At 41.5% G+C, this 26,823-nt stretch overlaps 1 protein-coding gene and 1 long non-coding RNA gene across 44 annotated transcripts in view; one reads left to right on the plus strand and one right to left on the minus strand.

Annotated features, from left to right (window-relative positions):
- Positions 1 to 3,226, minus strand: part of CAST (calpastatin) — a 117,001-nt gene extending 113,775 nt beyond the window's left edge. For 9 of the 42 annotated variants that reach the window (XM_070233278.1, XM_070233276.1, XM_070233272.1 and 6 more), the window contains exon 1: positions 2,828 to 3,090. In XM_070233278.1, the coding sequence (XP_070089379.1) occupies positions 2,828 to 2,902 (75 nt within the window). In that variant the 5' untranslated portion in view covers positions 2,903 to 3,090. Of the gene's footprint in view, positions 1 to 2,168; positions 2,551 to 2,827 lie in introns of those variants that run through there. The other 33 variants (XM_070233264.1, XM_070233262.1, XM_070233261.1 and 30 more) reach the window with 10 other exon arrangements.
- A 52-nt stretch (positions 3,227 to 3,278) lies between these two features.
- On the plus strand, positions 3,279 to 25,326 carry LOC111767881 (uncharacterized). Of its 2 annotated transcripts, XR_002799783.2 has the most exons (3): positions 3,279 to 5,691; positions 15,758 to 15,899; positions 24,103 to 25,326. It is a non-coding gene; the product is annotated as an uncharacterized lncRNA (long non-coding RNA). The 2 variants fall into 2 exon arrangements; XR_011425174.1 differs by lacking the exon at positions 3,279 to 5,691 and having other exon boundaries at positions 15,674 to 15,899; positions 24,103 to 25,222.
- The last annotated feature ends 1,497 nt before the right edge of the window (positions 25,327 to 26,823 follow it).

The following is a 26,823-nucleotide window of genomic DNA, read 5'->3' on the forward strand; positions in this document are numbered from 1 at the left end:
CACAATCTTTTTCAGTATTTAAAGGATCCCGCTAAAGATATTTTAGTTATAGGATTTACCAGAAGCATATATATACATATTATATATAGTATATAAGTATATGTATATATGCATATGTATAAATGTAACGTATGCATATATGCTATAAATTGGCTCCATAGATTTATGGGCAGGCTTTTGCGTATGAATGTGTATATTTTGTTCTGGGAAAATGGTCCATAACTTTCCTTTAATTCTCAAAACGGCCTGTGATCACCCCCAACAACTACAAATCAAAAACAGTTCAGGACCCATGTCTAGAGCTGTCCTGCCCAATTCTGTAGCTGTGCCTATTGAGCACTTGAAATGTGGCAAGTGCGAATTGAGTTGTGCTGTAATTATAAAATATACACTGGATTTCTAAGAACTAACATGAAAAAGAAGATGTAAAATATCTCAATGATTTAAACATTGATTGCATATTGAAATAATAATGTTTGGAATATAGTGGGTTAAACAAAATATATTATTGGCATTAATTTCACCTGTTTCTTTTTGCTTTTGTTAATGTGGCTACTAGAAAATTTAAAATTACATGTGTGGCTCATACTATATTTCTGTTGGACAGCACTGGGTTGGGAAAAGCCAAAGCCTGATTGCAGGCATGTTGCTGATTCTAGGAGGTTCCTACTAGCAAACGATTTTTACAATAGTTCCAAAATTGGATTCTAAGAGAGGTGTTAGCAAAAATGTCAGATTATGCCTAAACATAACAGAGTTAAAAGCACAAACTATTTTTATCCAAATATTCCAGCATAATTTCCTTTAGAGAAATATGAATTTGGAAGGATAAGTCTGATGTCAACTCTGAACCACTGCCATTTATATTTGCATATGATTCACGTGGTGCATTTTGATAAGAACCTTAGAACAATAATGACTCAAAGTAAACTTTTGCTTTTGGCACATCAATAAGAAGGTACATTTTAAAAGTCCAGAAAATGTAATTGGAAATATTCACGAAGAAATAGCTTAAGGGAAACTGGACTTTCCAATCATGAAAGGTATATGGGTATGGTACTTTGATTCATGAATCTAATTAGTCCTCAGCAACTCTTACGTGGTGCCTATTTCATCCCCGTTTTACAGATATGAAAGCGGGTTCCAAATGGTTGACTCAGCGCTCTTGGAGAACAAGACAGAGGTCTTGTTCTCCACTGTGTACTTGGGGGCTAGTATTGGGCCTTGGCCCATAGCAGATGATCAGCGAATGGCCATTGGCTGGTAAGTGACAGCTTACTGATGCCAACACCAGGTTTCTCTCCAAAGAGTGCCTGATAACAGCATCCTTGCTTTTCCCAATAACACATGCTGAGAGAGAGGTGTACTTAACCATTTTTTTTTAAAAATTCTCAACATAAAACAATGGGCTATAAATATTTTTACTCTGGCAACAAAACTTATGTCTATCTAAAGCAATCTAATGTTAAATCATGCTTACTGATTCCAAAACATTACAAGTGCCAACTGGCTGGATATCACACCTAATTGGTTGGACAGGCATTCAATGCAGTAAACAAATGGAACATCTTTATTCCTCATCTAAGGTAACAAAGTACAGAGCAGCTCGCTTCTTTGTCTCTCTCTCTCTCATTCTCAACTACGGTCTTGATCTCAGTTGCTTTTGCTCCTTGAAGTTTGGGTTTTCTCCTTGGCTCCTATCCAGGCTGCTGCTTCTCCTTTGCGTTAGAGAATGCACGTCCGACAACATTCCTCTAAAAGTTTTGAGCTTTACTTGTGGGTTAAACACACACACACACACACACACACACACACACACACCAGATTTGAGCTCTTGTGAGCTGAGTCCGAGTTCATTAAGGAACCGGCGTCCAGGGGAATTCCTCCAGCAACAATTCCTTTTCCATTCAACTTAAGAGCGAGAGCGGAGCCTGGCGCATCAACTCACACCGACTCACACGTACATGCGCTCGCACATACCACAGCAGGGTGAGTCTCGGCCTCTCCCTGAGCCTAACCTGAAGGTCTGAGAGGAGGTCGCACCCGGTCCCCACCCATACCCCGCCAAACCCCGGACAATAACTCCTCCGGAGTTATAACACGCCCAGAAAGGCAAAGCAAACACATTCCCTTCGCCGTCCTGCCCAGGCAGGATCGCTCCTATTTACCGTCTGGTACCACCAGCTTGCGAATGCCATGGCGACAACCGTTTTGGCTCTGAGTGGCGCGGCGGAGGACCCGGGAGTACGCGGGATGCGGTGCGTGGGGCGCCGGGCTTGCACTCCGCGTGCCCTGGACCTGGCTGGCTCTGCAAGTCCCGCAGCTGTCGGGTGGGCGGGCGCCTGGGCGGGACCGACGCAGGCCCCGCCCCCGCCAGTCTGGCCCCGCCCTGCCCGATTTGGCTCGGGGCTGGTTAGGGAAGCTGTGTTCTTTCTGCAGGCAGCCACGCCCTTGAGCCCCGATTGTACACGGAAGACAGGATCCTGCCATCCAGTAAAACTATCCCACCCGCTCTAGGGGTCCCGAATGAACTTTATTCCCCTTTCATCTCCTCCTCACTTCACTCACGTCTCACTAAACAACTTTTCCCGACAGGGGCCAGCCCCTATCCTGCTCGCGCCACGCCCAGCGCGCTTGGCCCTGGCCCGGGAATCCCGGCCACCTCTGCCACCTGTCCGGCCACAGGCACTGAGCCCCGGGTCCTTCCCTGGTCCGGGATGGAGCGCCCGGGGCAACAGGCCAGGCAGGCTACGCCCAGAAGAGGCGGCCCGCGGGCCGGGGTCCTCCCAGCGCTCAGCACTGCGGCTCCGGCAGGAGTGCCACTCACCTCCTGAGTGTGGCGGGCCGCTGCAGCGCGCCGGGGCCGAGGGGAGGCGGCGGGCTTCTGGCCCGGCTGGGACATGGCGAGGCCGCGGCGAGCGCTGCCTCCGGGAGGGCGCAGCGGAGACTGGAAGGGAGGCCCGGGCGGGGAGCGCTGGGAGGGAGGGAGGGAGGGACCGGAGGGCCCGGCGGGCGCGCCCGTGAGGCAGCTTTTCCGACCCAGCCTCGAGCCCGCGCGGGGGCTCCCCCTTCGCCCCGCTGGGTCCTCCCCTTCCTGCCCGCGCTGCCCGCGGCCCCCGCTGTAGCGGTCCCGGGCTCCCGGCCTGACACTTAACACCCTCGGTCCCGAGTCATCACCCAGAGACCCTCCCCGCCCCCCAGGACTGCTCAGTTCCCCGCGGGTCACAGAGAGGAGGGGCTGGAGGTCTCGGGGTTCCTCCCCAGACTTGCCCAGACTTAGCTGGCAGTTACGCAACGGGAGAGCGGGACCCGGGCGTGGTCCGTCTACGCCTGGACGCTTCTCCCTAAGAATCTCGAGAATTGGACACCTTTTCTGCAGTCTACCCCAGCGTCGCTAGGAGAAGAATTTACCAACTCAAATCTGGCCCAAGCGTGGACCGTCTAGATAAGGAAGCGGATCACAAAAACAAATTGGTCTCTGTGTGTGTGTCTGGGTACCTGTGTGCTACGTGTGTGCGCGCGCCTGTCATTTTGTGTCATTTTAGTTTGGGTTTTAGGGGGGACAGTTTTGAAAGTTTAATAATGTTTTATGAGTAGGAAGCCGTCGGTTCCGATCCAAATCCAAGAACAGTCTCAAATTTAAACCCCTATAGCCTTTCTGCGGGCCTGGCGGGTTTTGTTTCCGAGGCTGGATTGCTTTTGTCTTTGGCTCCGCTTAAAGAGGACTTCCTGGTTTGGGCTGGAAGTGAAATGTAACGAGCCTGACTAGAAAACTTCTTTACAAACGCTGTCAGCCTGCGGTCGCTGCCCTGCAGTTGCTGCCCATTTGTCAGACCTGACAGAAAAGACCTGTTACCCTGCAATGGCATTGACACTTGGGGCCTGGAGGTGACCGCTCTCTGCAGTGTTGTGTTTTGGGTAATTGGAGAGAGAGAGGACAGATTGTAGGGAAGATTTGTCATGATACATAGAGCTTGGCAGAATGGAATTCTTGCTTCCTTCTACATTATCGTTTTTAGGGATTCTGACTTCCCTTTATTCAAGGGACTGGCTAGCCTCATTCTTAATGGAAGGAGCAGGCAGAAATGATTTAAATGTATTTCCTCTTAAAGGGTTCTACAATCTTTGTGTCTAGTATTTCCAACCACAGGCTGCAGTGCAGGAATTTATAGATAAAAATGAAACAACTTGGACATGGGGTCTATGATTGTTCATTCAAGGAAAATCGATTGGTGGTATGAATTACATTCATAAGTGGGGAAAATACGTCATAAGCCTGAAAAAAATGCTTTTATGATTGTGACCAAACAGTGATTTAAACAAACCCCAAAACTATAGGGGTGAGGAGATAGGCAGCCCCACCTCCAGGCCCTGGAACTGAAACCCTTTCCTTACCTGGGAGCCTAGAGGGCCCAGATTCAGGTTTTAGACCCCTGAGTATATTGTGCTAACTCTGGAAGAAGAATGGTTCCCATTGAAGTTTGAGGTATTTTCTAACGGGGCTTATAAAATTGAACTTAAACTAGTTAGTTCTATATTTTTTGAAAGACTTCCATGGCAAGCATGGTGAAAGGAATTGTGGAGAGAGTGACATAAAGATTAAAAATACACATTCTCTGCCCTCCGGGGACTTACAGTTTAGCTGAGGTCATATTGCGTTTGTAACACATGATCATTTGGGTGACATACGGCATGTGAATGAGCACAAATGTGTTTGAGGAGTTTGGGGTGTTGTGGGTTTTGGTGATTATAGGAAGGGCAAGGAGCAGGCTGGCTGGCTGGTGGAATGTGGACAGAAGAAGAAAGAGTGGAGGCAGTTCAGGAAATAAAAAGGAGCCCACCCACCCGGCTAGAGCTGCTGGTCCAAGTACAGGAGTAATCAACACATTGATCAACTTATTTTCTGTGCAACTACACTGTGCTACATGATGTAGTTGATATCAAAATCTATAAGAGATAATGACCTTCGCTTTAGGGTTTTGCTCAAGAGTTGGAACTCGTATGAGCAGAACGGTGTGAGCTAAACAGCACGCTGATGATTATAAGTAAGAAGAATTTCAAAGAAGTTGAAGAAGGGGGTGATGTTTTCCCTTTCTCTTGTAGTCAATGAGGAATTTGGAACTTTGATACCATGATCAGCTTTTGGGCATGTTGGGGAAGGTTGTTTTAAGTATATATGGCAACTTTTGCTACATTTTTCTTTGTACATATTAAGTATTTCATTCCTTTATTTACTCAGTAACAGCATGCCTGCTGTATGTCAACCTCAGTGGAGGTGCCAGGGACCTCCTACACTCAAGGACCTCACAGTCCAGCAGGAAAGACAGACAAATAAATCCATAACCAAGTGACCGTGGGATAAGGGCAGTGGCCTGCAGTGGTATTCCAAGAGCACTGTAGAATGCTGAGGAGGGGCTTCTCCTTCTGACTGAGGGGCGGGCAAGCTGGGAGAGGAAGGAGCTCAGGGGCTGCTTCCTCCCCTGATGTTGACTTGACTGTTGACTTGAGTGAGTTGAAACCTCCTCTGAGCAATCTCCATGTTGTATGTCCTGTTTGTCCCCACTACTGCTGTCCCTCTTCAGAAACTCATCACTTCTTATCAGGAAATGTGTAAAATGAGAAAAAGAAAGAGAGGATGGAGGCCAGAGCAGAAGCCAGTGGAGCCTGAGAAGGAGCTGCAGTGGAGCAGAAGTAAGTGAGTAGAGAAGTAGGTGCCTAAGGCCAAGGGAGGAGGGCCTTCTAAAAGGAAGGGCCCGTCCACAATGTAAAATGTCACTCAAAGGTTGGGTGAGACAATGGGCAGAGTGTCCATTTGATCTGACAGCTGCAGGTTTTTTGGTAACCCAGCTGGTGGGTAAAATTGAGAAGGAAGCAGAGTTTGTTCTGAGGTACCCACAGTTTAGACAGTTGCCTTCACTTTGGATGGTATTTCTTTCTACACCACCACATACCCCTGGAAGGGACGTTCCCGCAGAAAAACCTGGGCCTTCTGGCTGACAACGAAGTGTCCTCAACCCCACTGAAACTTACCTGTCCTATCTGCCATCTTGAGACTTTCAGCAAAATTCACTCTACTCCATAGTGATGTTTTCCTGAGTAAACCAGAAAGAAAGGAATCCTTGTAAACAGGCGAAGACTAATTATAAAATCTGGAAAGGCTCTCAGAGCCTCCTTTCCCTTGTAACATGCCTGTATCTGAGTAGGAGCTTCATGCTTCTGACTGTTGAATCATCCAGAAGAATGGCTTCCCTGGTGAATTTCTGTGCATAAAGGAGAGGAAGGTGTGCTGGCAAGGTGGAGAATATGTTTAGACCACAGGAGCCTTGCTGTGTGCTATGGTCTGAATGTTTATGTTCCCCACAAATCCATATGTTAGAATCCTAATGCCCAATGTAATGGTATAAGTAGGTGGGGCCTCTGGGAGGTGATTAGGTCATGAAGGTAGAACTGTCATGAATGGGATTGGTGCCCTTATAAAAAATGCCCAAGAGAGCTCCCTTGCCCCTTCCACCACATGAGGATACAGGGAGATGTCCTCGACTCTGAAGAGGGCCCTCACCCAACCATGTGGGCACCCTGATCTTGGACTTCCAGCCTTCAGAACTGTGAGAAATACATTTCTGTTGTTTCTAAGCTCCTCAGTCTCTGTTATTTTGTTGTAGGCAGTCCCAATGGACTAGGACACTGTGCTTCTCAGATCCCAATGGGCTTGTGCGTAGAGGCAGATGGGGTGGGGGGAGGAAGCAAGAATGGAGATGGAAGGATAGAGGGACAGAGGAAGAAGAGAAGAAAGAGAAAAAACAGCAGATGATGTAGTTTTAAATTCTCATTGCTGCCAAACAAGAACGTGAGTCACACTCCTACCTGGAGCTGGGCCCTCAGGTTTCATTTCTTATCCTTTACGTCCCTCCAGATAGTAAAACACCTGCAAAATACCTTCCGGCCTTGTTCTTCAGTGTGACAAAATGTCCTGCTTCTGGTCTGTGTGGCCCAAAGAGGACTGAGATCATATCTCCTTTTCTGGGCTTATTAGGGACTGCTCTTGGGATCAACCCCTGTGGAGACGAAGGAAGGATGGGCAAGGTGAGAAGGTGAGCTGGGATGGAGATCCAGAAGAAGCCTCAGATAACCCTGCAGGGAACGGGGAAGACAGGACGCCCCTTAGAGATGTCCAAGGTCAGGGAGAGAGGGCTGAACCTTTAGAAGCCTGCACCGACAGTTCTTGGATATGGTGGAGGGGCCAGGAGCATGGCATTAGGGCAGGGAGCTGGCTCCTGTAAGCTGTGGCAGCCCTCAGAGGGGGCTGACAGATGCGGGCCAGCTGCTGGTGCCGCTGTGCTTCCGGGAGCCAGCCAGGGTACGGGCTCTTTTATTCCTGAAAGGGATTCAGGTAGTTTGTCACATCCATTACACTCCTCAATGCTATATAACACCAGAAAACTTTGCAAAGAGAATGGTAGAGGGAATAAATATTGCGAAAGCATGCTGTTGAATTGCTGTATCATGGAACATTAAGTTTGAAAATATCACCCATCTAATTAAATTTCTCCCCCTTTCACAATGACCGTTGCCTTCTAGAGGGGTCATTGAAAAACAATTTGTTTCACGGAGCAGCCATGCTGTTAATACTAGTCTCTAGATATATAGAAGCAACGATTTTACAACTGTGATTGCTATGAATGGTTAGAAATAAAGGGAAAGCAAAATTTGTATTTTCTAGTTTTGTCTAGTGGTATTAAAACAAAACAAGATTTCTCTATAGGTCTGGCAGCAGGCAAGGAGGTAGGTATGAGACAGCCCCTGCTTGCCAGGAAGCTATAGGAACCTTTCGCTCTCTTCTGCTTCCCTTGCTAATTTCCCTTTGGTTTACAACTTTTCATCCTCGGGAGTGTGGGTTCATGAAAAGACCTTGGTTCTCAGTATGATCTGCGGGCCAGCAAATAACTAGCACTGTGCGATCATCCCTCTTCAATGTTTATAGTCCTTGGTGGTTCCTCAGTGCCAACAGGATGAAATTTAGACCCCTTAATATGGCCTGCTGGGGCCTGCAGGCTCTGACCTGGGCAGCCCCATCTGCAGCCTCGTGCCTTCATGCCGCTGTGTTCCAGCCATGCCCTTCTGCTTTCAGATCCCAGAACATTCCCGGCTCTTCCCAGCTCCTGCCTTTGCTCATTTTCCCTCCTCTGGAATACACCTCGCTTTCCATGCCCAAAGCTCTCTCTACCTTTTCCCAGCACTGCATTATATTGTAACTGTCTAGAGTCCCAAATAAAACCCGGGATCCTCATAGCCCAGACCCAAATGCAGTGTGTATTTAAAGAAACAGTGCATTCTGAGGTAATTAAAAGTATTTTAATCTTCACCGCAATCCCTTTACTTCAATTGAAAAGGCCTGAATGGCAACACAACCTGAATACTCAGCAAAACATCTTAAAAATCCTTTCTCTCTTTATCTTACTCCCATTATCTCCCCCATGCTCAGCAACTTCTTCTATAAACTCTTCAAAAACCAACCAGAAGATGCTATCTTGTCTTATTTCTCCTTCTTGTTTCCTTCTACAATGATGTAATTCTTCCTAGAGGGTCCAATGGAGGTGACATTGTTGTGAATATTAATATGTTCTTTGATCTCTGTCATAACTGTTTATCTGTAGCCACCGCTAGACTCCATGATGAAAACGATCATTTTAATTTTATTCACACAACTTGAGATTATGTATGGTACACAATATGTCCTCAATAAATATTTGTAGCATGAATAAGAACACATTACCGGTTTTTTCCAGGCTAGACTTCCTTCTCCAAAAGCTGAAAGAAATAGGCTGGGGAATTTAGAAAGACACTTATAATTGAAGTGGTCTCTGATCATATCTGCTCAAGAGGTCAAGAGGAGATCCGTCTAAACACTCCAGTACTGTTTGTATTGAATGGCTCTCACAGTTGATAATGATAGTAAATAACTCAAACATGTATAGTACTTACTATGTACTAGGAACTGTTTTAAGAGTTTTGCATGTATTCACTCATTTCACCTTTATGTGGTAGGAACCATTATTCTCCCCAACTTACCAGTGAGGAAACTAAGGCCCAGAGAGGTTGAGTAATTTGCCTTGGGTTACACAGCTGCTCAGTGACAGTATTAGCGTTTGATGAAGGTAGTCTAGCTCTCTGGCCTGTGCTCCTGACTACTACTCTACATCTATTCTCTGCTATATACACAACGACATTTATCATGGAATGTGAAGGGGGATGTTTCCATATGAATGGGATGCGTGATTCCTTGGGGTGGGGAATTGAGATTATATTTCAAAATGAGTGATTTAATATCTGCAATGATAAAAGTGAATTTTTCTAAGGTACTTTAGTTATCTGTTCTTCAGAGTGTAGCTGGAGAATATTAAAATAATACTTCTAGCCAGTCACAAAAGGTCGTATATTGTATGATTCCATTTATATGAAATGTTCAGAATAGGCAAATCCGTAGAGACAGAAAGTAGAAAGTAGATTAGTAGTTGTTTAGGGCTGGAGTGGGGGTATGAGGGCAGGAGGGTGGCAGCTAATGGGTTTGGGGTTTCTTTGTGAGGTGATGAAAATGTCCTAAAATTGACTGGTGATTTACATGTCTGTGAATACACTAAAAACCACTGAATTGTATACTTAAATGAATTGCATAGTATATGAATTTTGTTTCAATTAAGTTGTTATTAAAAAATACTTCCTGGGGCTGGCCCAGGGGCATAGTGGTTAAGTTTGAGTGCTCCGTTTCAGCAGCCTGGAGTTCACGGGTTTGGATCCTGGGTGTGAACCTACGCGCTGCTCATCAAGCCACGCTGTGGCAGTGTCCTACATACAAAGAAGAAGAAGATTGGCACAGATGTTAGCTCAGGGCCAATCTTCCTCAAGCAAAAAGAGGAAGATGGGCGATAGAGGTTAGCACAGGACCAATCTTCCTCACCAAAAAAAAAAAAAAAAGAAAGAAAGAAAAGAAAAAGAAAAAAAATCCTTACAAACTGGTCTTCAACATGATGACTAACTATGAATTTCAAAAGAACATTTTAAGATCCTTCCACAGTACAAGAGAGTCACTTAGTCTTCTGTTTACTCATTCACATTTGCAGCTTCTCCAAGGGTTTTAGAAAGATACTCATAGCAGGAATAGTTTTGTTACTTGGCAGATTCACATTGCCTGTTGATCAGCTATTTAGAGCAATGAATATACTGCTGGAAAATTCACTGTAAACCTTTAAAAATGGCTATTACAAATAAAAGTTTATTTCAAATATTTTAAGGGTGTTTATTATCAGAAAATTCTTGTTAAACATAAAACTATTTTTCTACTATAATTTTATTTTGGAATAATTTTAGATTTCCAGAAATGTTGCACAGATAGTACAGAGCTCCCCAGGTTCAGTTTCCCCAAATGTCACCATCTTGCATTTGTCAAAGCGGAGAAGCCAACATTGGTATATTACTCTGAACTCAACTCCAAAAATTTTTTTGGATTTCACCGTTCTTTCATTAATGTCCTTTTTCTGTTTGAGGTTCTCGTCCAGCACATCACACTATAGTCATATCTCCTTACACTCTTCTCTAGAGTGTGACAGTTTTTCAGGCTCTCCTTGCTTCTCATGATCATGACAGTTTTGAGAGTGCTGGTCAGATGTTCTGTAGAATGTCCCTCCCTTTGAGTTTATCTGATGTTTTTCTCATGATTAGGCTGGAGCTGTGGGTTTGGGAGAAGAGCACTACAGTGGTGAGTGGCCTTATCATTACATTGCACTGAGGGTACGTGGTATCCATGTGATTATCACTGGTGATGTTAATGCGAATACCTGGATCAGGAAGGTTTCTCCTTGATAATTTACAGTCTCTCCCTGTCTATACTCTCTTCTTGGGAAGAAAGTGTCTCAGTCCAGCCCACACTCAGATTATTATTATATTTTTTTTCAGGGGAAGATTCACCTCAAGCTAACATCTGTTGCCAATCTTCCTCCTTTTTCTTCCTTCCCCTCCCCCCAAAGCCCCAGTACATAGTTGTAAATTCTTCTAGTTCTTCTGTGTGAGCCGCTGCCACAGCGTGGCTACTGATAGACAAGTGGCATGGTTCTGACTGTTGAAGCAGACCATGCTGAACTTTAACCTCTAGGCCATCAGGGCTGGCTCTCAGATTATTTTTAAATGTGAATTATTCCTATCCTATTTGTTTCAAATGTAATATCCTTTTTCAAGATTTTCAAAGATTATTATAGTTAACTTGGATTCTCCTTTTCTTTAACGTCTAATACTATACTTTAAATTTTTTAAGTTCTAGTGCTTTGGAAAGATAGATATTCCAAATTATATGAATAAGAATGTGATTCTGCTTTCCAAGAGATGAAATGTGAGTTTCTCTAGTTCTTTTTAAATGATGATCTTTTGTATTTTAAGGTGCCATTGAGTGAGGAAACACTGTAAAGTCACCTCAAAATTTACTAGTGCCAGAGGACAATGTGGGAGAATATTTTTTATAATCTTAGATTGGAAAACTCCCTCTAAAATATGAACACAAAACCTAGAAACTTTAAAGGAAAAGATTAAGACATCTGACTATATTAAAATTTAAAATTCTTCATAGAAAATGAGTGTATACATAAAGACAACATAAAAATGACTATAAATCATTAAAATAATCAACAATTCAACAGAAACATCACAAAGGATACAAATAGAGAATTCACAGAAAAAGGAATATAAATGGCTGATTTACATGTGAAAAGACACTTCAATCTGACTCAAAATAAAGCAAATATATATTAAAATCACAATCAGATACCATTTTTATACTATTAGATTGGGAAAGACAAAAAAGATTAACAATACACGGCACTGGCAACACTGTAGAGAAGTAGGTACTTTCTCATATTGCTGATTGGAATGTAAATTGATGCAACAATTTTGGCTGGCAATTTGGCAAATATCTGTTGAAAATGAGGTAATTGTATGCATCTTTTCACTAGTGATTCCACTTTTAGGAATTTCTCTAACAAACATACTTGCATATGGCATGCACAGACACATACAAAACTGTTCATTACAGCACTGTTTATAATAGTGAAAAACTGGACTCAAGTGAAATGGCCACTGATAAGGAACAGTTAAATGTAGTACACAATCACATACTAGGATATTATGCAGCCATTTAAAAGATTGATTCCTATGAGCTGATGGGGACCATCTTACAAGATGTATTATTACCTAAAAAAGGCAATGTGAAGAACAGCGTATGCAGTATTCTAGTATTATGTAAAAATGAAAAAGGGATGTACGTTTTATAGATAACCCATATAACCACATAGTTATTGCTTGCATTGGCTATTTCTGGAATGATACATAAAAAATTGCAAATAGTAGTGGCCTCTAGGAGGAACCCGGGAGACTGGGCATGTGAAGTGGGAAGAAGACTTACCTTTCACTGTCCATCTTTTTTTATTATTCAACTTATTTCTTAAAAACCAATACACAGTATTTTTTAAATTGTAATTCTAGGTAACCAATCAATAAATATTATATATCAATGCCTATATAATTTACAGGTAAACTTTATAATTTAGAATTCCCAGAATTTCTAACTTTGCCTTGTTGAAGCAAATTGTGCTTCTAGAAATCACTTACCAGAACAATAAGAGGTGAAGCTGAAGCTTAACTGGTGCCCAGCCTCTCTGTTGTGAACTAGCAAATGAAAAGTTGTAACAAACACACTATCTCCCGTCCCACCATCTTCTTCTGGAATGATTTTGAGACTTGGATTATTTTGTTTGTATGAGTGGCTTGGCTTTTCTGCTGGGGGTAATGGTCCTGTTTGTGCTGGGATTAGGTGGAGGGGATGGCTGGCGGTTTGTTGCTGCCAGTGACAGATACAGAGCTGTGAAGGAAAAACAACTCTCTTAACTCTTGGTTCTCCACACCTGCAGGGTCAACAGTATCCTTTTGGATTCATCGTAGTGTTTGTTAATGAGATCCAGTTCAAACACCAAAGGCATTGGTAACATGAAAGCATACACTGAGAGTGACTTGTGTTTCAAATTGACATAGCATAGTTCTGTGGAGAAAACAGCCTTCTTGCAAAAGAAAGCTACTTTGCTTTGTAAAACTGTTTTGCTTTATTAGATTTTTACTTACATGAATTTTGGATTATTTCCCAAGAGGTATCACTTTGTTTATTGTAGCCAATATCACTTTTTATGATTAGATCAGTTTTCTTTTTTTCAGTGTTATGGGTTGAATTGTGTCCCTCCAAAAAAGATATGTTGTAGTCTTAACCCCATTGCTCAGAATGCACCTTTATTTGGAGACAGGATTTTACAGAGATAATCAAGTTAAAATGAAGTCATTAGGGTGGACCATAATCCAGAAAGATGGGTGTCATAAAAAGGAGAAACTGGGACATAGATGTGCACGCAGGGAGAACGCCATATGCAGATTGGAGTTATGCTGCCATAGCCGAGGCCCTTCCAGAAGCTGGCAGAGAGACCTGGAACAATCCTCCCCCAGCACCTTCAGGAGCATGGCCCTGCTGACATCCTGCTTTTGGACTTCTAGCCTCCAGAGCGACAACAGAATAAATTTCTGTTGTTCTGAGCCAGCCCTAGCTGTTGTTAGGGCGGCCCTAGCTAACTAATACACCCAAGATGGAGAATGATTGGATGCAAGTGTGGAAGACCCAAGTTCAAAATAAGCTCGGACCTTCTCCGGTTTTTTCCTATGTGAGGAATTTCATTTTGGCATTTAGTCTGGAAAGAGTAACTACCTTCTCAAATTAGGTTGTGTTTCCACAACATTCCTAGGAAGAAAGGCTCTAACATTACTTCTCTCTGTGTTGACTGACCTACCTTATAGGTCATATTTCCCACAAGGCTTTGGATCTTTTTACTCAGGTTGTTTCTTCCCCTCTTTCAAAACTCACTCTCAGAACTTGTCTGAAGATTTACTTCCTCGTTGGTCTTTCTAGTCTAACCCTTTCGGAATAGGGTCACCCAGCCACACCCATGAGAGCTCTACAGCGTCAAGTTTACACTCCTGACTTCACAAACCTGTTTATTTCTCTCTGTGTTTTGAAGTTTCAGCACTTAAATTAGTATATTTGTATATTATTTTTCTTTAAATGGTAAAATCTTTGAAGGGAGGGTTCCTTCCATAAGTGTTAATAAATGTAATAGTTACAATTTATAGAATACTTATTCTATACCTCTGTACTGTGAGCCTAGGAAAGAACACACGCACACACACCCCCCCTACACGCTCATTCATGGTCACACAGAGCCAGGAAGTCATCACAGGTTGGACTGACTCTGAAGCCCAGCCTCTGGGACTCGTACTCAGTGGACGGCCTGTTCAGCAAAGTCTGACTAATGGAGCAGTGACTCCTCTCTTGCTCACTGATCTATCCCAGGGCCTAGAAGAGCGTCAGCACACAGTAGGTGCACTGTTCATATTCTTGTTGCAGGAGTAGTTTGTGGCTCTGTACATGCATGACTATGCTAGAAGAGTAGAGGCAATCATAGGGAAAAAAACCTCTCCAGTCCAATTATATTAGATTGAACCATCTAAAATTGCCTATATTAAAAATTTTTGACCTGCAGAGATGGTAATTTCATATAGTTTAATCTCATACAATTGCTAAAAGGATTTAAAGCTAATAGAAAGTTCAGCCTTTTGCTGCTTGAATTGTTTTTAAAACCTTTTTATTTTTGTATGTCAGTGAGCCTCAGACTCCCACTGCAGCCCTTGGTTTCTGACAGGGACGCTACATTACTGTGTTTTTGTCGCTATGTATTCCTGACCTTAGTGGCTGACATGGCCGACATTGCGTTTCAATAGGCATGGTTAAAGTTTCTTCTCCCATGAAAGTCCACTGGTACTTGGAATTGGGACTGTAGCCTCTCCCAGGATCCATTGTTTACACTTCTCTTAAATATTTGAAACCAAGGGGCCAGATTTCTCTCTTTCTCCTTCATTCCTCTACTCTGTGGCCCAGATCAAGCCGTTTCTGCCACCTTGGTTTCTACCTTGATCAGTCGGTCTAGGCCAGTGGAGAAGTCTGTCCAAAGAGGCCTGGGACCTGGTTTTGGTCTTCTTCCCAGGACTAACAATGTGACCTTAACCCAACTGAGCAGTTTCTGAGCTGTTTCCTGAGCAGTGAAATGGGAATTATGTTCATCCTACATGCTTCACAGATTTATTGTGAGTGTTCAAACTGTAAAATGTTATTCAAATGTGATGTGTTTCTCTAGCATTGCACCTAAACTTCAAGTCATTTGAGGTAGGGAAGGTTAGCCAAATCCTGGTAGGCATCGCAAATTAAGTAATAATGATGGTGATACAATAGCTAACAGCTGCTGAGAACTTTCTCTGTGACAGACACTGCTGTAGACACTTTGCTTGAATATTCTCGTATAATCCTTATAACAACATCATAAGTTAGATGCTATTACCATCCTAATCTTATAGTTGAAGAAACTGAGTTATGGAGAGGTTGAACAGATTACACAGTAAGTGGCAGAGCCAGGTTTTGTATCCGTGCTTTCAGCCTGTGGAAGAGACATTTAATGCTCACCAAATATCCACGTACTCCTCCTCATTCCCAGAGTCCCTTGTAATTAGATTGGCCTTGTGAATAGTTCTGGCCGATGGGCTGAAAGTGCAAGTGATATGGGTCACTTCTAGGTTGAAGCATGAGCGGTTATGAACTTTCCGCACATACTCCTTTCCCCTGCTGTAGGCCTCAGGTTGAGATGATGACATTACAAGATGAAAATAGCATGGATCACTGGAAGCAAGCTGCCTGGGGGAGCCACTTGACCTGCAGTGGACGTTGCATGAGAAAGAAATGTACTTTTAAGTGATCGGCCACTGACGTTCAGGTTTGTTGGTTACCACAGTAACTCTATCCTGTCCTAACATGCTGCTTCTTGAAGTAAATATATTAATATTCTTTCTTTGCATCTAGAAATCATAAATTGTGACTTGGAATTTGAAATTAATTATCAGATAATTCTTGTCTAACATGCTTCCTCCTCTAAAACTTTGCAGAATTATTTCATGCAATTTGCAAATTTCTCTTCTCCACTTTCTCTAACCATCAGCCTAAGATACACTTTCTATATACACAATCTGTCTACATAATTGTCATCTGTCTGTGTGTGTGCTTAGTATACGTGTGCATTTATTGAAGGATGGGTGGGGGAAAGGAAGAAAAAACTACGCAAAAGAGTCTTTACTGCTTCATAAATGTATACCATACTTTTAAAGATAGAGATAGAGAAGCTTTGAGAGAGATTTTTTTTCAAGAGACTAGAGCAAAGTAAATATTTAGAGTTGTGTTTGGAAATTTATTTTTTGATTGTAACATTGAAGTATTCATTTGACTGATGTATCGCAATTCTTCTTTCTGCTGTGTCTCTCACAACTGAGCTTGGATGACAATGTAAGTAGACAATCTCATTCCAAGAATATTCTGAAAATTTTTTTGAATGAATAAACGTACACCCAACTAGGACTATAAATAAATGTGGCTTTATGGAAATAATGCTATTGATTCAGTCCTCTTCATCCCAACTATCTAAATCAGACAAAAATTTTCTGGGCCTGAGCTCTTCTACAAGAAAGCCCCGCATAGTCAGGAAGGGGAAGGGTAACTTGTGATGTTCCTCTACTGGGATGAGAACTTGGGCTTCTCTGCAACGTTCTGCAGAGGACGCCCCTTAGGCCTCTGAGACATTTGGACTTGGGACAGGGCACCAATGATACGCCTAGGGGACTGTGTGTGTGTGTGTATGTGTGTGAGAACTACTATTGGCTAGTTCTTATGGATTTTTTTAAATGTCATTATTTGATTATAGCCTTCCCTCTGTTGTGTGTCCTGAATTGATCCTCTAATTTTCTTCTCCTCTCTCCACCATCCCTTTCTTTGTGAGTCTCCCATCTCATTTGAGGTTGGAAAGGGGTAGTTACCTTGCTGGGTGGGATGGAAGAAAGGGCCTGAGGTCGTAACTGCCCTCTATAGATTTTCACCCATCTCCTTCTGTTCAGCCCATGCCCCACCTCAAAATCCTGGACGTTCAAACTGGCCTTCCGCCTGGCTCACTTCTGTCAGGAGCCTTCCTCCAGGCTCTCAGCTTGTTGCATTCTCCATCCCGTAAAAGTCAGTTGCCATGACTCCACTCACACTTTCCGTTTTCCAGGAATGTGTTGGTATCTCATGTCTGTAATTGTCTCCTCTTCTATTCTCTTTATCTTTGTGGGTTTATAAGTTTCCTTTTTGCTTTAAATACATTTACTCTCTTTTTAGTGGAGTTTCCGGAGAGAGAAGGGATAAAGACAGGTGTTCAATCTGCACATTAGATCAGAAGTTCCCGGTGACACGTTTAAAAAAATAACAGCCCTGCATGCTATGGATTAGTAGGCTCATTTTACTGTTAAAGATTCTGAGTCTCAGAGAGATTCAGCAAATGGCCTAAGAGCTCTCAGCTAAGTACCAGACTGTTATTCAGACCTATATTTAACTGAGTCCAAAGCCTATGCCCTGCGCCAGTACAGAATACTACCAGCAGTAGTCACCTGGGCAGAGCTCAGATGACCACTGTCAGGGATGGTCCTGAGAAGACACCTGATTAATGCAAGTGGGTCACAGGGATACTTTTAACAAAGATAATTGGTTTAATGTCATTTTAGCTACAGCATTAAATAGGGCTCAATTAAAACCCTACAAGAGGGACATAAAGCAGAAAAGTGAACTAAGTAATTCACAGTACCTAATTAAAAATTAGCTACAGATACAATCAGCTCATGGCACACCTACAAGGAGGAAAACATATGTTTAGGTGTCTCCTCTGTGAAGCCTCCACTTAAATGCCGTGTGTCATAGAGCCTCCTGACACAGAGCATTTGGCCAAGCCCACTCGGGGAATGAGTTATACACCACTTGTTTGTTTTACTGTCTACTTTTGACATGCATTATTTGGGCATATGATTATCTTTCCTATATTAAAATGATGCGATGGAAAATATAAGATGTGATATTTGAAGTTTCTGGGAAAACAGAAGCTGTTGACAGAAATGGTGGTCACAGGGACTCCAACAATGAAAGGCTGACTGGTACATCTTTCAGAAGGAGCACACACACTTATACATAGTATAAGATTTTACTTGGCTTTACTCAGACGTTATCAAGGATAAGTTAATCAACTAATAACTTGCTGGTAAATCAGAATTAGGGGAACAGAAAGATGAAGAGTAAGAAAAAGCAAGCAAGTCTGATCTGAATCTTCAAGTATATTGTAAGACATGTGGAACTGGAAGCTGACCTGAATAAAGGAGAAGAGAACGATTCAAGACCATATAGGTTTGTGCTGAATTTTGGAAGAACTCAAATTATAGCAGTCTTTAAAAGCCAGATCAAGCAGCTCAGCCTTTTCTTTTTATTATTTTTATTGTATATTATGTGTTCATGGTAGAGTAATTAATAAAATATAAACTGGGAAAATAAAACTGAAAGAAAGTTACCCCCAAACCCTAACACAGCTAATTTATTGATATATAGCTTTATCTTTATCTGTATCTCTGTAAATGTACATGGTATTTTGTAAATGCATTCTTCACCTAACATAGGATCCTGAATGTTTTTCAGTGTCAATAAATAGATAGTAGAAACATTTCAAGGAGATCATAAAAGGAAGAGGAAGATATGGGGCAGAGTGATTGGCCAGGCCTCATGGTGAGTGGGTTTGTGCTGGGCCCTGAAGAATATGCAGGATTCAGATCCCCAGGGCAGGAGACTCTCCAGGGAGAACAACAATGTGGAAACCTTCAGGGAAGGGGAAAGGAGTATGGCTGGAGCATGGCCCAGTGGGGAGAACTCCCAGTGGGGAGACAACTGGTTTCCTGTGGAGAAGGGTGAGTAAGGTTAGAAGAAGGATGACAGGCAAAGGGAAAGTTGATAACTTTTCTTTATCTTCTATGAGAACCAAACAGGGAGGAATGGGTTTGAATGGTAGCCCACAGCCAAATAGGATGCCTTTCCCTATAAAGGGAATTGTGAATGTGATGTACAGTAGCGACAGGAGGGATTTTCTAGTTATGCTCTGAATTTTTTCAGACTCTTATTGTTAGCAACAGAAAAAGCCAACTGTACTAGTTAAAACAAAAAGGAGGGCAGATTAGTTCCAAGGAGATAAGGGGCCTCTTAGAACTAAAGACTTGGAATGCAACTGGGCCTCACTTGAGACTGGAACTCGTAGCTGGAAGGCTGGAAGGAAGCTTGTCTTCCTCTATCTCCATCTCTTATCTCTGCTTCCCTTGCAGGCCTGCAATGCCCTCTCTCTGCAGGCTGGCTTGCGGGATTGTCAGTTCCCACATTGAATCCCAGGTCTACATGCTTCACGTCATAGTTCTTGCCACTTAGAAAGTTTCTGTCTCTGTCCCCTTCTTACTTTCCTTCTCCAGTTCCCACCTCCCAGTGAGGAAAGCAAATCTGTTTGGGTCAGTGCAAGTCAGGTCTACCCCTGGTCCAATCAACTTTAGGTTGCGAGGAAGGGAGTAGAGTGATGAGGCCCTAATAGGCTACGGGACGCTACTCCAGTGAAGGAGGAACTGGAACGGTCTGGGAAGATGCTCCAAATAGTCCCTGGTGCATGCTCTCAACTCTCTCCTCTCCAGAAATTTGTGGATCTCTTATGTATCGGTTAAAAAAATTAAGATTTTGCAAGTGCCGAAAATGACTTTGAGTATTATAACCAAAATGAGACTTTTTCTCAACAAAGGGAAATCTGGACATATGATGAACTCACAGGCCATTTAAGAGCCTCTTGGAAATGGCACACTGTGCTCACATGACAATCTGAGCCTAAAACAATAGAAGTGTAGGGAAAAACAACAAAATAAATCTAACACAATTAACTATGTAAAGTGAAGTGATCTGCAGCAAGAAGGAGCAAGACTACCATAAACACAAAGGAGAGGTGATATTAAGCATGTGTTGATACACAAAATCTTGCTCTGTGTGATGGCTTTATTTTCTTGGTTAAATCTAACCAAAGGATTTGCAGTTCGTGCGGTTTGGGTGTGGTGATAGAAGGCTGAGTGAGTCACGTTGATGACCAATTGTGGTTTCTTTTTCTCTATAGTGAGGAAATATGGTTTGCTCAGCATATCAGCCCAGTGTAACTACCTTCTAGATATGCTACAAGAAACAATTATTAATGGGTAAAAGACATGCTGAGAGAAGAAATGAGGACAAGGCCTAAGGAAAATTGAGGTGACTATTTTTTGAGTGAGAGGGGTGGGTTAAGATATACATAGAAAGGATAAGATAATTAATTTGAAAACTTCTATAGCACAAGAATGCAGTAACTCTTATAACTAAAAGTTAATTCCTATGAATCTCTTTGTCTTGGTAAGTTCCAGATGGAAACAGCCATTAAAGAATTACTCTGGCTTTGTTAAGCATTTGAAGCAAGCTGTTTGCCGTGGAGAGAATTGGGCTGCTAAAATTTCTGTATAGAAAATTAAGTCAATAAAATGGTGCTTGTGAGTGGGAAAAGAATGGAAGTTAGAGGAAAATAGCCAGCTTTCAAGAATATAACTTGATTTCCAGAGATATACTTGCCAGCCAGAATATTTACTTGTGTGACTCAGTTTCCTGTGTTGCCTCCAGGTGTGAGGGGCCATAATGAACACGTCACTATCCTAGGATGGGAACACTACAGACTTTGGGTTTGGTGTATTCATTACCATGAACACGTCATCCCAAACTTGTTTTTTTTTGTTGCCTAGCAAATGTTGGAGTTGTTTCAAATAACCAGCCATTCTATCAGCACAAACACAAATGAAACAAATATCTCAATCAAGTTTCCTGAGGAAATGGAAAACAACCCAGTCCCGGGGATGAACACACCTAGGTGAATTCTGGGTGTCAGCTGGGTCAGATGTGTGGGTCTAGATCAGGGCTTTCCTAGAGTACTGCTCAGCTATATTAATAATAATAATAATAAATGCAATATAATAATTGCAAGTAGCATTTATCGCACAATTATAGTACACAAGACACTGTGCTAAATGCATTAATACATCACCTCATTAAATCTTCAGAATAACCGTAGGAAGTAGGTATTCAGTTTTATTATCTACAGGTAATAGATAAGTGAAAGGAGGTTCAGAGAGAATAAATAACTTGCTCAAGGTTATATAGTCAGTAAGTGGCAGAGTTGGGATTTGAACACAGCCGTGGGGATCTAACGTTCTTATACTTTGCCCAGTCTGCTGTAGTGCCAAAGTATGGTGGCCTTCAGCAAAAAAACAGCTTGGTCTTTACTTGGCTCTGGTTTTACATCTTTATAGGAATTCTGATTCAGGTATATATTTGTATAAAAATCTAAACCTAATTCTTTTAAAATATTTTTTTAAATTTTAGAATAATTTCAGATTTACAGAAAAGTTGCAAGGACAGTATAGACAGTTCCCAGACAGCCTGCATCCAGTTTCCCCTATTGTTAACATTGCACATTCCTATGGTACATTTGTCACATCTAGTGAACCAACATCGGTATGTCACTATTAACTAAACTCCATACGTTGTGCAAATTTCCTCGCGTTTTCCCTGATGTCCTTTTTCTATGCCAGAATCCCATGCAGGACACCACATTACATGTAATGAACTTGGCTCATTAGGCTCCTCTGTGTTGTGACAGCTTCTCAGAAGTTCCTTCTTTTTGATGACCTTGACACTTTTGAGGAATATTGCTCAAGTATTTGAAGAATATTCCTCACTTTGGGTTTGTCTGATGATCTTTTTCTAGTCTGGGGTTATGAATTTTGGGGAAGAAGAGCCATAGAAATGAAGGGTCATTATTGTAACATCATATCAAGGGAACGTGCTATGGACATGATTTATCACTGATGATGTTAATCTTGATCACTTGGCTGTTGTGCTTGTCAGACTCCTCAACTGTAAAGTTCCTTTTTTACACTTTTCTGTACTCTTTGGAAGCAAATCACCTAAGCACAGCCCACACTCAAGGGGTGGAAAGTTAAGCTTCACCTCCTTGAGGAGGGAGTATGTGCATAAATTAGTTGGAGTTCTTCCATATGGGATATTTGTCTCTTCTCCTCAGTTATTTATTTATACAATCATTTATTTATATCAGTATGGACTCATGGCCATTTATTTTATACTTGGTTATATCTAATACTACATTATTTACTTTGTTCCTTGAATTGTTCCAGCTTTGGCCATTGGGAGCTCTTTCAGGTCAGCACCTGTTTCCTTTCGACGTGCCCCCATCATTTAGTTTTTTTTTTAATTTAAAAAAATTTTCTTTTTCTTTTGCTTCCTTTTGGTTTACTTTGCCGTTTTCTGTATAGCTTTTGAGCTGACAGTTTGGTTAATTTATTTTTGATCTTTGAATTTTCTTCTTAAGATTTTTATTTTTTTAAAATTTTTCCTTCTTCTCCCCAAAGCCCCCCAGTACATAGTTGTATATTTTAGTTGTGGGTCCTTTTAGTTGTGGCATGTGAGACACTACCTCAGCATGGCTTGATGATTGGGCTAGGTCTGCACCCAGGATCCGAACTGGTGAAATCCTGGGCTGCCCAAGCAAAGCACGCAAACTCAACCACTTGGCCACCGGGCCGGCCCCCTCTATTATTTAGTTTTTGAACAATCCTTTACTTTCTGGCACTATAAGATGCTTCAGGCTCATCTTACTCATTCCCTGCTGCAGCACTAGAGTTAGCCATTTCTTCAAGGAGTCCTGATTCCTTTTATTGGAAAGTGGTATTAGAAACCAAGATCTGGGTGCTGGGTGTGATCATCGTTACTGGGGTGTCAGTGCCTCGTTAATCTATACCAAAAGCTTCATTCCAACCTTCTTCCTTGTTTATTTGTAGCTTTCTATTCCAAAAGTGAGAAAACAGGATCCTATCATCTGCCACTATTTACTTATTTGTTCAGTCCCAGCTTACATGTACAATAGTTTCAGAATTCTTAATCTGTACCCCCATGAAAAACAACTTTATCAACTATAGCACAGTATTTATGTGAAGTTCCCTTTGTCTTTAGTCTTACAGTCTCTAGTCAAGACACTGCTTTCCAAAGTTAACTAATTTTTTAAAAAAATTTTCTCTGATTACGAAAACAATATAGTTTTCTCATTGAATATTTGGAAAATAGAGGTAAGTTTAAAGAATATTCCATAATTCTATATTAATCACTGTTAATATTTTTGTTCTGTCTCTCTTTCCTCCTCTCTCTCTATGGATGTGTATATATGTACATCAATACAGATATCTCTTTATGTATGTTTTTCTCTCTACATGTAGCTCTCTCCATATATGTATCTCTCTCTGTATATTTATCTAAGTATCAAAGGAGCAATGTAGTCATCAGTGCTTATGCAGAAGATTTAGAAATGATTCCATAACTAGTGCTTAAGCCGAATCTTGATAAAAGCCAAGGGCGTAGAAAAAAATTCTGGTACATTTAAGTGAAGCTAAAATACTTCTAACACATTTCTGTCTGGTGATCTAACTTCCTATAACAATAGAACTTAGGCCCTTTAAGTTGTCTAAATGTCAGGCTGCCCTCATCTCTATTAATAGGAGATGAATCAAGACTAATCTCTCTAGAGAATGCTGTGTGGGCAACTACCCCGCTTTGTTGACCAGAAAGAATCCCCAAGCTATAGATACCCAAATGTCAGGCGGCAAGGATAGGGTTTTTCTTTAAGAATTTTGGCTCCTGATAGTACATGCTTGCCTACAGGTGAGGACAATCCACTAACTCGAAGAGGTGGACTACAGAGGAAACTCTAAGAATAAAGTCAGCTTATTTTTTTTCTCAAACATAGTTTTACATGTCCTTAAAAATACAGATGAGTGTTTGGGTGAGACTTTACATTTCTGTTCCGTAGATCACAGAAGAGGGCTCCGTAATTTTCGGGATTGATCCCAGTGCTTAACCACCCTGATTACAAGTGTGGGTTCCTGCCGCTTAAGCTTCATGAGCTTCCTGGTAAATCCTTCCCTTTTTTTGGTACACCCTTATTGACAGAGTGATTTCATCTTTCCCAGATGAAGAGGATAAATGGGTCCAGAAATAGGAATTGTATGATGCTGGTGTACGATCTATTGATGCTGGACGTGGAGGAGAACCAAGAGTCAAGACATGGATTGAAAACGAAAAGCTGAAAAAGCTCACAAGAAGACAACAGGGGCCAGCTCCAAGGCTCAGTGTGTCTAGAGAAGAGGTGAAGTCCTCAGTGGCAGCCTGTTTCTTTTCGGTAATAATCTCCCTAGGTGCTGTAATAGAGAGAAGGAAATGAAACTGAGAAGGGGTAGAGAAATTCTGCAGTGGTAACAGGTTTGTGTGCAACATACGTATCCTTCATTTAGGAAGAAACCCTCGGAATTAGGTGGAGCTGATATAAAATAAGACCTGTGAACTCAAGAGGCCCACAGAAGGTGAACATTTCCTTAGGGTTGATAATGGCCTGAGTATATTCACTCTGTGGTCAGGGGCATGGAAGAGTTGGGCTGCTTATTGTGTTCTTACTACGTGGACCAGAACAGAGTGGTTTGAGCCCCCTGATCAGAAGATAAAGAAAAGAGAAAACTTCAGCTGCTTTATGTAACCCCAATCTGGTACTCTCTGGCACAAAATTCCCAAGGTATTTGGGGAGGTTTCAGGGGTCCTCTGAAAGATGCCAAAGACTTTTCCAAAGGAAATGAAGCAGTTGAGATGAAGGGTCCAGTAAGCCATTGCTTGCCGCTGTGCATCTTGTACAGTTCGTAAAGACACCCAGATAAAGGGCCCTACCTCCTCATTGCCAAGCCTTGTGCTCTGCCTGAGACTTCATCCACTCAGAGAAAGTGGCTTTTTTCCAGTTGGTCCACCTAGGGGGAACTCTTTCTAAAATTTGCATTAAGGCTTTACAAAAGATGGCGGTGACCCAGGGGTCCAGTCATTTTTCTCTAAGGCCCAGCCAACACTTATCCTCACACTGTGAACCCTATATATAAGGTCAACATTTAATCTTTAAATTTACTTAGGTAGACAAAATATTGTATGCTTCTTACATTACCACAGTTTGCTTAAATCATAAAATTTATTTATATGGTAAGATTGTTTTATCACAAAGAATATCAACTAGGTATTAATAAAAAAATAAAAATTTGTGTTTAGATGAGAAAATAAGCTCTTCTACTTTTATTGAGTTTATTTTTATGTCATTCTTTGGGGGAGATATCTTGACCCTAACTCTCAAAGGTTCATTAAACCAGGCCAGTCTTCGTCTCTTTAAATGTTACTTTATGGTCCTGAAATTCCTTTGGTTACTAATCCTACAACAGTTCACCAGGGGAACTTATTTGCAACATTTGTCCCAAGAAGCTGCCTTCATTTACTCATGGGCTGGTATTATTTCAAATGGAACACTGGAATGTTGGAAAGTCACATACCAGAAAGATAATATAAGTTTGTGGTTATATAGGGCGCTCTAGAGTTAACAATCTTTGAGCAGCTGTATGAGTGTAGAGTAGACTTGGGTAAGCTCCCTGGCCTCCCTGTGCCTTAGTTTCTCATTGTGAAATTGAATTTACCTTATACAGTTGCTACAGAAATTAACTAAGAAAAGAAATGTAAAGTGTTTAGGCCTCCACCTGGCACACAGTAAACGGCAATAAACTAAGATATTAGCCTTGGTACAACTGATGTTGGGCTGACCTAAGACCAAACATTCAGCTTCTTTTTAAGATTACTCTGTGTTCACTCCTATAAAAACTGCGTCATTTGCATAGAGAAAGATGCTTATCTTTATATTGAGGAGAAAGGTCATTTATTTACTTCATTAAACTGTGATTAAGTCCTGTTTTTTCAGGATTTTACATTTTGAGTCTCATTAATTGAAAGTTTATAAAAACATCATCTGAACACCTCTTAAAATATGAAAAGAAGCTCATTTTCACTCATAATAAGAGAAATACAAGTTAAAATTACACCTCGTTACCATTTTCTACCTCTCAGAGCTGGCAAAGCTCAAAAAGTTTGATAATGAATTGTATTGGTGAAGATGCAGAGAAACAGGGAATCAAATAATTATCAACATCTATCAAAATTATAAATGTGCCTACCCTTTGACCCAGCAATAACTTTGAGAAATGTATGTAACAGACATATTTGCACATATACAAAAGAGTCTATGAGAAAGGCCATTGTTTTTAATTGAAGTATTGGTTTAATAAGAACATTTTGGAAACAATCAATTTCTATTAACAGGGCATTCATTAAATAAATTATGGTACATACAATCATAAAATGAATGAGGAACCTCTTTCTGTATCACAATGGAATGTTCTCCAAGCTATATTCAGTAAAAAGCAAAGTGTAGAGCAATATGAAGAAAAATCCTGGTATTGGCTAAAAGGGGAGAAAAACAAAAAAGATATATATATATGTGTGCTTGAATATGTATCAAAGCCTCCAGGGAGGCTGGAGGACAGGTGGGAGGAAGAGCTTTTACTGTGTGTCTTTTGACCTTTTTTGAATCTAAAATATGTAAATATATTGCATATTTAAAAAGTAAATAATTTAAAATGCACCTCATTGGTCAAGAGATAATGTTTACTCATCTCAATTTTGGTGGTCGTTTTAATCATAGGCTTTGATAAAAATTTAAAAAATCTCAATTTCTTGAAGCTTAAGAATTCAAGTAGAAATGAGGTTGGTACTGTTGTTATTATCTTTGTGTAGATAACAAAACTTGAGTCACAGAGAAATCAAGTTTGGAATCTAAG

This window comes from Equus caballus, chromosome 14 (genome assembly GCF_041296265.1).
Source record: "Equus caballus isolate H_3958 breed thoroughbred chromosome 14, TB-T2T, whole genome shotgun sequence".
Classification (NCBI taxonomy): domain Eukaryota; kingdom Metazoa; phylum Chordata; class Mammalia; order Perissodactyla; family Equidae; genus Equus; species Equus caballus.